The sequence below is a fragment of the Rhinolophus hipposideros genome (assembly GCF_964194185.1).
Source record: "Rhinolophus hipposideros genome assembly, chromosome: 10".
Taxonomy (NCBI): Eukaryota; Metazoa; Chordata; class Mammalia; order Chiroptera; family Rhinolophidae; genus Rhinolophus; species Rhinolophus hipposideros.
The window spans coordinates 87003732-87019871 of NC_138056.1; the positions used below are offsets into that span (position 1 = coordinate 87003732).

General features: G+C 52.0%; 1 protein-coding gene across 1 annotated transcript in view; it reads right to left on the minus strand.

The window, feature by feature from the left end:
- The window catches only part of NECTIN1 (nectin cell adhesion molecule 1), a gene marked incomplete at its 5' end in the record, with an annotated part of 70290 nt that overhangs the window by 9005 nt on the left and 45145 nt on the right, over positions 1 to 16140 (minus strand). Inside the window, 4 exons of the mRNA XM_081062753.1 lie at positions 4921 to 5072; positions 6628 to 6745; positions 7182 to 7484; positions 8054 to 8404. Of these exons, the coding sequence (XP_080918879.1) occupies positions 4921 to 5072; positions 6628 to 6745; positions 7182 to 7484; positions 8054 to 8404 (924 nt within the window). The remainder of the gene's footprint in view (positions 1 to 4920; positions 5073 to 6627; positions 6746 to 7181; positions 7485 to 8053; positions 8405 to 16140) is intronic.

Consider the following 16140-nt stretch of genomic DNA (forward strand, 5'->3'; position numbering starts at 1 on the left):
TCATTTCATTGGAGGGACAGGAGGAGTGGAGTGGTGGCTTGGGGACAGATGATACTGGATCTCTTTCCTTTCTAGGCCCTCCTGTTTAACTTACTGTTTTTCCTAGTCCTAGGGAGGTTTGCTCTACCCTGGGGATATTTTGGGACCAAAGGAACCCAGGTTGTTTTGGCTTCTTTAGGGTCAGGCTTGTGTAGAGGCAGAAGAATGACTAAGATGACCTTCCAGCATTGCAGACTTCAGAGTGAAGATGCCAAGTGAGGGTACAAAAGAAAGGAGCAGATACAGGGACCTGATTAATTCATAAGCAGAGGGGGCTGTTTGGGGTGGGACGCAGCACCCGCCCCCTCCACTTCTGTCCTTCCAGCTGTCACATTCAGCCATTAGCTCTTGTCTTTGTGCCCAGGAGCAGAGTCTCAAGAGCAGCAGCTGGGAGGGGAGAGAAGAGCTGAGCAGTGGAATAAGGTAGCTTGTGCTTGCTGGCAGGGGTCCAGACTGCATCCCTCATTTCCTCTGACAATGAGGGCAGCTCAGCCCTGTTCCTGAAGGATTGCAGCCTCCCCTCTGAGACAGTATGGGCTCTGCATTCCGTTGGGGCCCTGCTTTCCTGACTGAAGTAGGTGGGCTGTTGTGGGAGCTTTGGATGGATCTGAAGTAGGGTAAAGAGTTAGGGTTTATAGTCTGGATCTGGGATCTGGAGGTAGCTTGGGATTAAGAAGAATATTTGGGCTTGCTTCTAAAACCAATGGAGGCAGGCAGGAAGTGCTCCCATCAGAAGATTGGGCTAGGAAGTTGTGAGAACTACACCTCCCAGCATGCAGTGCGGTGGGCCACAGGGAGAGCGGGAAGGACTGAGGTCAAACTCTGGGAAGCCCTTCTCCTGCAGTGCATCTGGCAGACCATTGGACGGGGCCTTGTCAAGCTGTAGGAGAACCGCGTCCTCCCACGGTGTGGGTGCACCTGCCTTCTCAGACTCTTCAGGACACTATCATTTGCCGGCCTAGAGAAAGGCACATCTGCCCACAGCACAGCCATGGCCTCCCATTTGCACACTCAGCACGCAGAGACTCACTTGCCTGCCTGCTGGTGCACGTTTACATGTTCAGAGTCACACCCCCAACTCATGCTGCAGCATGCACACTCGCAGGCTCACACCCCTCCTCCCTTCTAGATGTGCCTTGAAGCCCCATCAGCCCTTGGTCTGAAGAACACCAGGCCTAATGGGCAGACCCTGTTACCTTTACCCCCAAATGACGATCCCCAGTGGATGAGCCTGGGACTTCACCAGAAATGGGAATTAGGACAGACACCTACCCCCTAGAGCCTCCCTGCCCTTCTTTGAGGGTGGCCTACACACTCTCCTCCTGACATCCCCAGTCCCAGGGATACTGCTGCCTAATTTGGCCTCTTTAGTCTTGTAAAAGCCATAGCCTGCGCACCCCTCTCACCTTCAGCATGACCCCCACAGGGAAAAGGGAGGGGAGATCACTGAAATTGCTCCTCAGTAGGAGGGCCCCAGACCCTATGAAAATTCTGGTGGATTTGTTTCCTCTACTCTCTCATCCCCATGGCCACAGCCCAGGCCTCTTGTTTCCCATGAGGGAAACCCTTACTGTACAGCCCCTAACTAGCCCCTGATGCCACACTCAAAGCTTCCCAAATGCTCAGTCTAAACCAACTTTCCTTGCTACCATGTTTCCCCGAAAATAAGACCTCTTGGACAATCAGCTCTAATGCATCCTTTGGAGCAAAAATTAATATAAGACCTGGTCTTATTTTATAATATAAGACCGGGTCTCTGATGTGATGTGAGGTGATGTATAATATGATATGATATGATATGATATGATATGATATGATATGATATGATATGATATGATATGATATGATATAATATATAATATAAGACTGAGTCTTATATTAATTTTTGCTCCAAAAGACGCATTAGAGCTGATGGTCCGGCTAGGTCTTATTTTCGGGGAAACACAGTGTCCTGCTTCTCTGCTGAGAGCCCCTCAGGGGCTCCCTGTGGCCAACAGAGAGGTCACACTCCTTCCATTTTCCTCCCACATACTTCCCCTGCCTGGGGACACCCACCCTCCATCACTGCCCACTTACTTATTCTTGTAGAAACAACTCAAATACCACCACCTCCAGGATCCGGGACCTCAAGTGTGCCAAAGTGTGTCTGTATGCACTGTGGCCTGGGACACGCGTGTCTCTGGCACCACCCTTGCTGCACACCTTCTCCTGCCCCCGCCTCAGCTGTTCTTCCTTTCCTTCTCCACATGCACCCTATTACCTGAACGGATGGCCCGAATGAAAAATTAAATTTCCACTTATCTGTCTTACTTATGTATCCCCTCCAGACCAGTGAGGCTTAGAGGTCAGGGCATGGCTGTGCCTCTCAGAGTGGGTCCCTAAAGAATGTGAGAGGCACTAGCCAATATGGGGTGAAGGCTGGTGGGGTTGACTGCTGCTTGGAAACTGCCTGTGAGCACAAGAACAAGCAGCTCTGAAAAAGCTCAGGCCACTTGGCTGAGTCCTCCTAAAGGCGCTAAGAGACCTTCCCTCGGGATGGCCAGCTAAACAGCTCCTGGGCCCGTCAACGATTCAGTGAGTATCACGCTTCCATGCCTGCTGCCTGCCAACAACAGGGCCTTGTGCAAGGCCCATGTCTGTCTTTGGTTACCATCCTTGTCCCACTCTGTACCTCCAGAAAGCATAGGAGGGCATTCTGTGTGCCTTAGGTGGCCCTGGCCTACCTGCCCACAAGGCCGACTTGGCCTGACCACCAACACCATGGAGTGGAGGGCACTACTGCAGCAATCACCCCAAAGGAGATGGCCATCTCCACAGCCAGTCTCTCCTCCTTCCTTTCCTGTCTTCTCTGTAGCCAGGGCCTGGGAAGTTCCCCCTTGCCCTCCTGCTTGCTCCTAGACCTGGCGTGACTTCCCAGTAAGCAGCCTGCACTCACAGTTGTCTCGCATCCTCCTCGGCTTTGGGAGAAGGGAGGCCCAAGCTTCCTGTCCCAGCCCTGCCTCTGAGGTAGCAGTGCTGCTTAGCCCCTTAAGCCTGCAGGGCTTTTGGCCGTTGGGGAGTAGGTCAACTGGAGGATGTTGCTTCAGGGTTTCTTGGCCTCCTCCCCTAACTTCCTAATCACTAGCTTCCCCAGAGAACCTGGGAGGTGGAGGGGGATCCAGTATGCAATGGTGGCATAGGGGGAAGGCGTCCCCATGTAGGGAGTACCCGCTGTGTGCCAGTCTGTGGAACATGGATTTGGTGATTGTAAGAAGTCTGAGATAAGTATGGTCATCTCCATGTTACACACTGGGAAGCAGAGGCTCAGAGACTTGAAGGACTTGCTCATGGCCACATAGCCAGGAAGAGCCAGTATGTGAACACACTCAAGCCAAGTTTGTACTGTCCCTCGTGTGACAGGCCTCTCTTTGGGGTGGTCATGCACTCTTATGACTACTCCTCGAACCCTCATCTGCCCCAGGGCCAGAGCTCAGGGACCTCTGAGGCTCTTACTGAGCTTTGCTCAAACTTTCTCCAGGAAGGGAGAAGCGTATGACTCTGGGGCCCTCTATTGCTTGCTTGCCAACCTTGGGGAACCTTAAACCGTCGCCTGGGGAAGGGGCTGCCTCAACTTTCTCCAGGCTCCACCTCTGACAATCCTTCTCCCTTAAGCAGTCTGAAGGCCAAAGGCAGGGAGTTGAAGAAAAGAGCAAGTAACAAGTGGCTGGACCCCACTCCGGGGGAGAGAGGCTGATAGAAATGCCCTGAAGACAGGTATACGCAGCCCCTGGACAGCTTCTTGCTGCTCTTTCTGCAGTTGTGCCTTGAATGTACCCACAAATGAGGTCTCCCACTCCTGAGACAGGCTTAGAGCCAATGAATCCTCAGTGTTTGCCCAAACCCTGCGTCTGGAGCCCAGTAACCCTTATCCAATTTCCTGTCCCTGAGTGTGGCCCAAATTCCTGAGGTTACTTCCTATGCACGACATGCACCCTCTGATGTTACTTCATGTCCATCTGAGCAGCAGAATGACACCACTTTCTGTTCTGAAAGATTCTTTCTGTCACTATCTCACCCTGAACCTAGCTTAGTACAATTTTAAAGTCACTCCCTTTTCCAGTTGTGAAGTTCTGATGGCAGTTTACTGTCTATTGATTTGTTCTGGTCTTTTCATTAATAATGATAGAGGTCAAGATAATCATAGCGCATAGGCCATTTATTGGCAGATGGGTCCATGCTAAGTACTTGGTCTACATTACGTATAATTCTGACAACAACCCTTCAAGGCATCTTGTATTAGCTCCATTTTATAGATGAGGGCTTGTCCAGAGTCCCACCCACCTGGCATTGGAGCCCATGGTCCTTTCATATACCATGTGGAGTCTCCTCCACAACATCTGAGTCCAGGTCCCCACTTTGCCCTAAAAGGTCAGGTGGCTGAACCTCCTCATCTGCACTGACAGAGAGAAAAATGCAGGGAAAACAGCAATTCAGTAGCAGGGCAGAAAAACTACCATGGTTTGGGCTATATATCCTTGCTTTCCCTCCAGTATCTCTGCTGAGGCAAGCCTTGCCCTCCAGCCCATGAGGGTTTCCTGAACTGCTGGAGCAGAGCTTGGAAGACATGAGCTCCACCTACAAACCCACCCCCACCACCAACAGCATTGTTGTAAACAACACTTACTTCCTCCCCTATTGGGGGTCACTGTGACTGTCTCACACAGAGCCTTAAACAGGAAGGAGAAAGTCAAAGCTAGACCAATGGCCAGAGCTCAAGGGAGAACAATAGAAGCAAGAAGAGGAGACTAAAGCTTCCTGCAATGAAAGAACCAAAAGGTGGGGGACATCGGCAGTGGAGCAAGCAGTGGGTGAGGAGAGGTAGGGAAGAGTGCAGCTTCCTACCTGTGATATTGACCTCCACCTGGCCTGAGCGGGTACCAATGGGGTTGGTGGCTTTGCAGATGTAGGTTCCTGCCAGGCTATAGTTGATAGGCCCCCTGAAGAAGAGGGTTCTGTTCTGGGCCTCCACGCCCTTGGGGAGAGAGCCATTCAGCCTGCAGGGATTGGGAGACATGGCAGAGAGGATTATGATTCTGCAACCCCAAGAGGCTGCCCCTATGTCACCCCTTGGCTCCAAGCCCACCAGCCCTTCTGTTGAGTTCACAGGTAGGGTCTGTCTTGGAAGGAGTGAAAATAGTACAATAATAATCTCTTGCATTTGGCAGTTTTATATTATTCAACATTTCACATTTGATCATCATAGCACCAAAATGTAGACAGGATAGGTAGATACAGGTCCCACTTAACAGATGAGGAACCTGAGGTTCAAGTCCAAGGAAACACAGCTAGTAAACGGCAGAACTGGAGCTCTAGCCAGATCTTTGGACTCCTGGCATAGTGTTCTTTCTATTAGGTTGGTGCAAATTGTGGTTTAAAAGGTTAAAAATAGTTGCAAAAACCGCAATTACTTTTGCACCAACTTAATAATACTCACGGTTCCTGATCGTTGGTCCTTGGTTTCCTGGGTAGCTGGTTAACAATACAGATGTTTGAGTTCAAACCTCAGATCTACTGAAGCTGGACCACTGGGGCCATAGTCTGGGAATCTGTATTTTAACAAGCTGCTCAGGTAATGAGATGTGACCCTATGTTTAGGAATTGTGTTCCATTTCACCATCTTATGTTCTTGTTGGGTATGTTACAGGCCTTTTATATGTTGGGAGTGTCCTGGAAGTTTCTAGACTTCCAGGATGAAGGGGACCTTTATCCTTCCTCCTGATCCCCAATGCCACAAAGCTATTATTCTGTGGGACCTAGTAGGTTCTTGGTTCAGAGCTCCAATTGGCAAGTAGGCCCTACCTAGTCACACTTTCAGAAGCATTTTTGGTTCCAGGAAGTAAAGGGTAATAGCTAGTGTATCCAGTGCTTTCCACTTCCTGGAAAAAGGAGTATAGACCCAATCTGTACAGCTGTTTTCTGGCCACCCATGTCAACCTTCTTCTTGGCTTCCCCTACACCCTTCTGTCTGCATGTTCCATCCAGTTCTTCTCTGGGAAGAACTGTGGCCCAAGCCATCAGGACCCGTCAAGGGCCTGCAGCCAAGAATGGGATGACACATGAGATGAGCATGGGCTGACTGCTGCCTCCTCCTGGGAACCTGGGGTTGCTGGAGAGAAAGAATAGGAACAAAGAAAGATTTGGAATGCTCTAGAAAACCAGCTTCCCTGGGGCCACCTTGATAAAAATAAATACTGGGGGCTAGGGTGGCAGTGACTCAGCCTGAATCACCAAAGGAAAATGACAAAATTATTAGGGAGAAGAAGGGAAGCAGATCACAAGGGAAGACCCCTCTGGCAGAATAGTTTGTCCCACCAACCCTGATGCTGTCAAATATGAGTGTGTGTATGTATGTACGTGTGTGTGTGTGTGTGTGTGTATATGTGTGTGTGGGGGGGATTGTTTTTCGTGGTCCCTCCCCTTTTCACTGAGAAACCTGAGCCTAGACCCTAATTTACTCCCTGCCTAAGCCTCCTGGAGGTAGGGTGAGTGGGCCTCCCTGTGACCAGCAAGGTACCTTGCAAGGCAACCAGTCAGCCCCACGACACTTACGTGGTCCAGTGGTACTCAGTGGCTGGGGGGTTAGCGTCAGCTTTGCATGTGAGCTTTACATCCATCCGCTGCAGGTACCAATTTCCATCAAACCCCTCGATGGTCACCTCGGGCTCGTCTGATGTTTGAAAAGGGTGAGGTCAGGAGAGCAGGACTTGGGGCAAGGGAACCTCAGGCAGTGAAGGGATGGAAAGTAGCAGTGACATGGAAACAACCAGAAGAGGGCGGAGAGAGGGAGGGTGAAGATCATGGACGCTCCATGGACATGCTCCATGGACATGGAGCATAGAAGCAGCAAGGGGAACAAGGAAGGATGAGAGAAAGGATGAGCAATGGGAGGTGAAGAGAAGAGAGGAGGGGAGGACAAAGCAACCCCAGAAAGAGAAAGGGAAAAGGAAGAAAAAGAGGGGAGGAAGAAGGATAGAGGAAAGAAAGGGAGTGGGGAGAATGACAGGAGATGGGAAGAAAAGGAGGAGGAAATACGGGCAAGGCTGGGGGCAGTGGAAAGGGACAGTGGTGCCCATCCCAGGAGGCCCACCGCCTCCCCCACTCACACTGCACACTGACGGTGATACTTTCCCGGAAGCGGTCCATATGGTAGTTGACTATGCAGGCCAGGGACTGCTGGTGGGCTTCCCGGCTGGGCACCAGGCGGTAGCGGCTGATGACAGTCACTGTGCCATTGGGGTTCCGGATCTCCTGGAATTCCGCCTCACCCTTCAGTCGTGTTTCCCAGGACACCACACTGGGTGGCTTCCCATTGGCAGAGGTGCAGGTGGCCACCAGGACCTTATCATCGTGCCCCTTCTTGGCTCGAAGCACTGCCTGGGTGCCCTCTATCCAGTTGGTGGGTTTGGCTGTGGGGAACCAGAGAGAGCCATAGGACCGTCTCTACTACCTGGTCAAAGATGCACAGGCCCAGGTCTGCACCTGCCAGGCCTTGCTTCAGGTCACTCTGCCCATCCTTGCCTCTCAGCCAAAGCGACTCCCAGCATTTCTCCCAGGGATGTCTTCATGTCTAACCTCCGCCCTTCCTGCTCTACTATTTGTCCTCCGCCCTTCCTGCTCTACTATTTGTATCCCCTTTTGTCAAGCACAGGCCTTCTTAGAGTCTTGTCATGATCAAGGCGAACAGCTCAAGCCGCCCTTTTCCTTACCATGGTGTCTGATGCTTCTGCCTGCCTCCTGGCCACCCACAAAGTGCCTCATAGTGGGGTTTCAACCTGAATACTGATCCTCAGCTCTGTCTACAGCTAAGGCCCTTCCCCCAGTCCTTAGTGAACTGTGAGACAGCCTGGCTAGAAGGGATTGGGAGTGCCATGCTTGGGACTTTGGGAGCATGCCAACCCAAGGAGAATGTCTGGGGCGATTGAGGCACCCAGCCCACAAGCCTCTAAGAAGGAAGGGACAGGTTGGGCCAGCTTACCCATCACAGTGAGATTGAGCTGGCTCTCTCGATTGCCAGCAGGGAAGGTGGCAAACTCGCAGATGTAGACACCTTCATCTTCCAGCTCCAGACGGGAGAGGCGGATGGTACCATCAGTGAAAGAGGGCCGAAGGAATTCCACGCGCTCGCGGTAGGGAGCCAGCACAGAGACACCCATGGCTGGGTTGTAGATGGCCACATTCTGCTTGGAGCCATTGGTGGCCTTCTGCCACGTGACCTGGGTGATCTTCACACCAGGCAGTGGATTCGCGAAACTGCAGTGCAGCACCACATCTGTGCCGATGAAACCATACATGGAGTCGTTCACCTGGACCACCTGTGTGTGGATACCTGGTCAAGGGAGACAGCAGGCAGGAGTCAGCGACAGACACAAACCCCCTCCTTGTGAACTGGTCAAACTCCCTGTGAACTGGTCTTGTCTTTCCTAGTAGTCATTCTTTTTATTCTGATTATAAAAAGAATAATTGCTTGTTATAAAGATACTGAGCAATACTGAACAATACTGAGGAAAAAAATGACAATTCACGATCCCACCACTCAGAAATATCACTGATAATTTTCTAGGAAATATCCTTTTACATTTTTCTCTGTGTCTACATAACCATCTATTTAATTAATTAATTTTTCTTTTACAAAATCAGAACCATACTGTACATATTGTTCCAAAAGCTGCCATTCACCTAGTGATATATGGTATTATCAAGATTGTTCCATGGCAGTATATTTACACACCCTCATTCTTTTTTTTTTTATTATTAAATTTATTGGGGTGACAATTGTTAGTAAATTTACATAGATTTCAGGGGTACAATTCTGTATTACATCATCTATAAATCCCATTGTGTGTTCACCACCCAGAGTCAGTTCTCCTTCCATCACTATATATTTGATCCCCCTTACCCTCATCTCCCTCCCCCCACCCCCTTACCCTCTGGTAACCACTAAACTATTGTCTGTGTCTATGAGTTTTTGTTTCTCATTTGTTTGTCTTGTTCTTTTGTTGTTTTTGGTTCATATACCACATAGCAGTGAAATCATAGCACACCCTCATTCTTGATGAGGACAGTTGAATGCACTGCTTTTTGAGTAGAGCCCCAGCCAAGGAGCTACCCAGCTGCTTTACCTTCCTGTGCCTCTGTTCCCTCTTCTGACAAATGGGGCAGATAATCCAGTGGTCTCTACCTAATAGGGTTGCTAGGAGAACCAAATGGTATGATGGATGTGAAAGTGTGTCAGGAGGCAGGAAGTGCTGGGGGAGCACAAGGGCCCATAGTGGCCGTCACTGTGGCCACCCCCGCTGTCTTCTCCCTCATGGCTGAGTCCCGTGCCCTGCGGTGCACTGGCTTGACCCCTCTTAGCCAGCGGGGCAGAAAGAAGTAGGCGCTACACAAAGCTCAGCCTCCTCTAGCTCCCAGTGGCCTTCATCATCAGGTCTAAATGCCTTTACTTGGCATTTGATGTCCTCAGCACGTGGGCCCTGCCTTTTTGTCTCCATCTCTCCATATACCACGCCTTCCAACCAAGTCGACTGGGCACCTCCTCAGAACATGCCATGTTTCTGTATTTCCCTCCTGCCATCCCTCCTCCCATTTATTCAACCACCATTTGCTGAGTCCTTTTATCAGCTCTTGAATTTTGTCAAGGAGTGATTCTGTCCCAGCCCCCAAGGAGCACAGAGCCTATCTATGCAACACTTTCAGACTCTTGCTCTTGCAGTTCCCTAGCAGGCCCTTCTCTTTCCCCACCTGTGGATAATCTCCTCAGGCCACCACCTGGCCTGAAAGCTCCTGGCCTGAAAGCACCACCTCCCGGAAGCTTCCCAGATCGTCCCATCTGTGTTAACCTAGCCACTTAGATTAACTCTCTTTTCTGACTTGGAATGTGGTTGCTCACATCTCTGACCCCTCCACCAGACTGAACTTGTCCAGACCAGGGTCTGGGTCTTTAACATAACTGTATCCCCCGTGCCCAGCCCAGCATCTGGCACACAATAGGTGTTTAGCAAATATTCGTTTTAAAACTATAATATTTACAAATCAAGATGGAAGCAGTGAGAGTGGAGATTTAAAAGAAGGAAGGAGTGATCGGTGAAGTTGAATGAATACATTTCCTCTAGTTTCCCTGTCAGTTGTCTTCTCCCCTCTAGAATGTGTTTTTGTTGTTTGAGATTCCTTAGCCCTGAACTTGGCTCAGCCTCCTGACTTGGGGCAGCCATCTCCTCCAGTGGTGTCTTCAGCTCTCTCTGGCCTGAGCTCGTTCCTGAGCTCGGTCACTGGCCATGCATTTATTTGTACATGTCAAGTCCTTGCCTCCTTACGTCACTCAGTCAGCTTACTGAGCGCCATCAGCAATAGCAATGCCAGGCTCTGTCCTGACCCAGAGGCAAACGGATGGCTCAAGTGGCTTCCCAAGGGAGTCTGAGATTCAAGGGTAGGAGCTGGGGGCTCACACTTGCGTCTGCGTGGTGGAGACATGGGAGCAGGTCACTCCTCTGAGAGCGCCAAAGGCCATGATCAGTGAAGCAGGCTGCCCTCCACTCTTCCCCTCAAGAGGGTGCAGGCTAGGTCTCTCTAGATCACTATGGTATCCCTTGAACTTGACACAGAGTAGGTACTCAAGAAATGCTTGCTCAATAAATATCTCTTTGGTCTCTCCAAAGCAGGCCCTTGCACGCTCTGAAAGCTTCCCTGATGCTCCCTTCTCTACGCCTACTCAGATCTACACAGTCCTTAAGACCCACCTGGGGTATGCACACACCACCCCTCCAGCAGTCCCCTTTGCTGGTCTGTGGGCTTCTGACATGTCCTTGAGTAGATGCACTGTGGGCTGGTGGAGTCTGAGGGAGGGGCACCCATCGGGAAGTGAGGAGGGCTGGGTTCTAGCCACTCTGTTGTGAGCTTGCCTGGGAACCTTAGTGAGGAACTTCCCCTTCTGAGCCCTATTTTCCTCCTCCATGAGGGGACAGGCTGGACTCCCTAATCTCAGTGGCTCTAACTGTCCGATTCTCTGAACTGGAGCCCAGCCCAGCTGTGGCCCCACCCAGGATACAGTCCTATGGTGAGGTCAGTGGGCCAGACAGCCCAGTACTCGAGCTGACTGGACAGATGACAAGCAGTTAAGCCCTAGGCTCGCCCAGCAGAATAAGTGGGTGCTCCCTGCCCTCAACCTCTACTCACCAAGCCTGCACAGCAGCTGACATCCTGTGGGTATACTTGGAGAACTTTCACTACACAAAACCAAGAACAGGAAAAGCCAGTTGGGAAGGCTTGGGGCATGGGCATGTGTTTGGAGGTGGGGGACGGTGTGGGCACTAGAAGCCATCCTGGATTGGGATTGGTGTCAAGGCATGGTGGGGGCCTGCAGTGGGACAAGGCCCTCACATCTCCTCTCATCTCCCCACAGGTACGGGGACAGGCAGGGTTCAGTGCCTGGTGCACAGACTAACATTCATTTGTGGCATCTTCAGCAGTAATCTCACCCTTCAGAGCTGTGAGAACCAGGAGAGGAGATCGCTGATAGCAGGTGTGGGGTGGGGAGGGCACTGGAAGGGGCTCAGGTACCCCAGAGATCGCTTCTTATCCATTAATGTTCACCAGGCACAGGTGGCCCTCCCCACCCCCACATCCATTTTAGGGTGAAGCTGCTCCCTTCTCTCTGCTGTGGCTCTCTCAGAAGCAACACCAAGGCATGGGTCAGTGTGGAAATTGCCTGGTGTGCCTGCTTACCACATACAAAGCGGGTTCTCCTGGCCCTTGCCCCCTTTGCTGCAGTGATGGGTGGGCAAGGTGGGGTGGGAGGACTCAAAGGAGCAGCCAAACTCATTTTGATGTTAGTGTCTGTGCACCGTCCTCTGTAGGCAGGCATGGGGAGGTGGCCCTGGGGGTAGGCATAAGGAAGCTCTTGGAGTATGGGGTTTGGCATTATAGGGCTGGGGATCCAGATTCTGGAACTGAGAGTGGCTGGGAAGATGGGTAAGGTCTGAAGACCCTCCCTTTCTTCCCCTACCCCATTCCAGGCTTAGAAACTCAGAACCCAAGCTTCTGGCTTAAGGCTGCCTGTCTTGGTCTGAGGATGCAGGGTCAGGGAGAACGTCTCAAGTTCTTTATGTTGGGCAGATTGGGAGGCTTTCAGAGAGTGGGAGCAGAACCCTGGTGACTCTGACAAGCAGGGTCAGAATGCTAGTCAATGGGGGAACAGGGCTCGCCACTGAAAAGGAAGAGAAAAGGCTGATGGGGGCAGGAACCCAGGAACAGGGCCCTCATCTGTGCAGAAAAAGGTGGGCCATCAGCCTCATCTGGAAGCCTGAGATTGAGGGAGGCCCCTTAGAGACTATACAGCTTCTCTCCACGGTCATCCAAGCCTCTCCATCAGTCACTCTGGCCCTGACAACCTGAAAACTGATGCTTTTGTCTCCCCTGCCCAAGCACCCCTACCCACTGAAGGGCTGTTCCATCACCATCCCCTTCAGGCAGTATGGTGAAGTTGTGAAGAGCCAAACAGTGTGAGTTTGCATTCTCCCTCTGCCACTTTCGAGCTGTTAAACCTTGGGCAAATGACTTAACCTCTCTGTGCCTCAGTTTGCACTAAGGTTGTCCGTCTGTAAAATGGGAATTACAATAATACATACCCCATAAAATTGTTATAAGGATTAAACGAGTGAGTACATGTGAAACTTAGAGAAGCAGCATTTAGCACAAATTATATGCTCAATAAATGTTAGTGGCTGTCATCATCATCATCATCATCATCATCATCATCATCATCATCATCTCTCATCTATGAAGCAGTGAGCTTCCCTTCCTGAAACTTCAACAAATATTTATTGAGCACCTACCTAGCACTGGGTGCTCCGAGGCTCCCTTTTCTAGGAAGCCCTTCTGACCCTCATCCCTTCCTACTTAGCTGGCATCTGTGTGTATACCCCAACCACATATAACTTGTACCCCATTAGTTTTTGTTTCCTGGCATGTGTATCTAGTGTGCTTCCTGTTATGTGCTCCCCTGTCTCCCAGCAGATCGCCAGCCCCTGTGGGAGAGGGAAGGAGCAGGCTTGGCCTTGGGTTGGGCTGATCATGTCACCCTGCCATGACACTGGCAGGGTCCAGAGATTAGAGACTGCCTCTCTTCAGTTCTTCAGGCAGTCACGGCTGGGCCACACAAGGTACTCTCTCTCCTTGCCTGCAGAAGCAATCCCAGATTTGGGAATGGGACCACGAAAATGGTAGCATGTTGGAGCTCAATGGACCATGTAATCCATCATTTTACAGAGGAGACCAGGGTCTGCATGGGTTGGGGCACTTGTTCAGGGACACAGAACAGCAGCACCCAGCCCAGTGCTCGTCCCACTCTGCCATAAAAATAGACTCCGCTTCTCAATCTAACTCCCCAGGGCCTCATTCTGGGTGGTATCCCTCCTGGAATGTAATCTCAGTGCCTCCAACACTCCTTTTGAGAAATGGCATGAATACCCTGTGGGCCAGGGATGGAACCCCAGCTGGAGCCCAGTAACTGGGTGTCAGATGGTGGGTAAGAAACAGGGACTTTTGAAAGCACATGTAGGGGGTACCCATAAGAGCCTGTTATGTACAGAGCAGGAAGGGGCCAGAGAGGTGGGGAGTGAAGGGTGGAGAGATCCGTGGGAGCCTGTGCCCTTGGCAGAGAGGTTCTTGCATCCTGGAGATATCAAAGAATGAGTCTTTTTGTCAAGCACTACCTTTATTCTCCCTGACCACTCTAGGGACTCCAGGGTCCGGGACCCAGGCCTCTGGGACTGTGTGCAGTGCCTCAGTTTCCCCTCTAGAGCTTGGGTTGGGCAGTTCAGGCTGCCTTCATGCTTTCCCAGAAGTGCTGAGCCAACAAGGCAAGCATTGGGTTGGGCCTCTCCAGACGGCACAGACCTGCAAAAGCCCAAGCTCAGCAACAAAACACAAAGGATCCTCAGTTGTGGCCGACAAACCTGCTCCCCAGGGCCCTGCCTGCCTGCCCTGCCTGCCATGGAGCTAATCTCAGCTGGGGCCACAGGGTTCCCACGCAGCGGGGTGTGGTCCAGAGTATGGAGGAGTGGCGTTCTGCTCCCAATACCCACCTTGAGCAGTTTCTCTTCCTGCCCTTTGAAACCTCAGACCCCTCTCCCTGGTCAAGCAGGCTGGAATTGTGCCTGCATCGGTGGGTGGGTGGAAGGAAGGGCCCAGGGGAGGGGAAACTTGGGGATTTCTGGCATGGACCATCTCTTTTTTTGTCCCCCACTCCTTTCCTGAGACTCTGCCTGGGTGTCCTCAGTTGGGTAGGCAGAAGTGGCAGGCCTGGCCTGGAGAAAAGTGGGATCACATTGGGAGAGGGGCACTGGGCTCCCCAACAAGGGCCTCTCTGAAACCAAAATCCTTTGGGATGCTACACACCCTCCCCCCTGGAAACTGACAGAAAAGAAGAGGACATCCGGTGAGAAACCAGTTGAGTGGCAATGACTCACCCTTTGGTGGGGGGTGGGGGTGGGGCCCTCCAGTTGAAACCCTGCTGAGTCAGCACAGTGATCTAAAGGTAATATATGGGTCCCTTCTCCCAGTGCAGCTTCTTTGAAAATGTCAACTCCCAGGGCTGGCTAGCTCCTCACTTTTGGAGGCCAAGGCTGGTCCACCTGTGGGAGATGCTGGCTAGAGAGGAAAAGGGTGAGATCAGGAGGGACTCCTGGGAAGGTTATGCCAGGCAGTGTCACCTGGACCCAACTGTTCTGCTAGCAAGAACCTACATAAGCCCTTTGACCTTGTCCTGTCTCATCTCTACACCCCAGGCACATCTCTCCATCATCTGGGAGCTCCCACAGTACCTCGGCTGCATCTCGAGCCTCCCTTCTGCACCCAGGACAAGGTCCAAGGTGACCCAGGGCAGAGGGTGCAGTGAGGAAACAGAAAGTCAGCAGCTGACCCAGTTCTTGTCCCGCACCCCCAGCCACCTCTCACTGGGGCTGAAAGGCAAGAGGGCGTGAGGGCTTAGTCTGGGCAGAATGTCCCTGCCCCGTGCCGTTGTTAGCCCAGCAGTATTGCTTCCCCTGCCTCCTAGAGGGGCCTTTGCCTGCTAGTAGTGGGGCCTGGGGAATCCTTTCTGGGCGCAGTGCCTGCTGGATGGCTCCAGGTTTCCTGGGGCCTTGAATCCCTTCCACATCCACCTTGCCAGCAGAGATGATAACATCCCGTAATCCCACAGTCAGGGGCTAATTGCTACTGTCCAAACTCAGGCGCCTCTATCCCTCACTTGGGGTCACAGAAGCTGCCAATGTTTTCCTGTGGCTGATACCCCTCCCACCCCAATCCCTACATGGAGCTAGTTAATGATGGGCTGTGGGACTGGCGCCCAGTGCCTTAGGCGGGTGAGTGCAGTGCGTGGGAGAGGAAGGGGTGCGGCAGGCTGGGAAAAGCCCCAAGAAATAGCCAGAGTGAGAGTCCAGCATCTCCAGACAGTCTGGGTCAGCCCTGCTCCCAGCAGCATGGAAGCCCGAAGGTGGTGGTGGAGGTGGGTCCCGTCTCTCTGTCTGAAACGTGGCAGAACAGGTTGGGGGACAGCGATGGATCAGGGGGCTGCATCTGCGTTCTCACTGAGGAGCAAGAGCTGGGGCACCTGGACTTCTCTCCTACAGGCCTGCTTCCTGCTGGCTACCCCACGTGCAAGGCCCAGGGCAGGGCTGGTCCTGAGCAGCCCAGCTCTAACTTTGCACCTCAGAAGAGGGAGCCTCTTAGCCCTGCCGCTTTCCATCTCTAGACTCAGGCTCTGCCTCTTAGTCCTCTCCGGGCTGCTCATCCTAAATCTGCCATCTTCCCTCTGGCCAAGTAGAGGGGAGGAAGGGTGTCTCCTGGACATTAGGAGAGGTGGGCTCTGGTCTCTGATACTCAGTCACTTTCTTCTGTATGGCCTTAAGTAGGGGAGTTTGTTTCCCCCTCCTCTCTGGCCTCAGTTTCCCTTTCTGTAAAATGAGAGTGCCGGAACCCATGATCCTGGAGGACTATACTTTGGACATCAATTGTCCAGCTCTCTCCCTGTCCCAGCTCTGCAACTTCCCTGGATCAGCCTCTGGA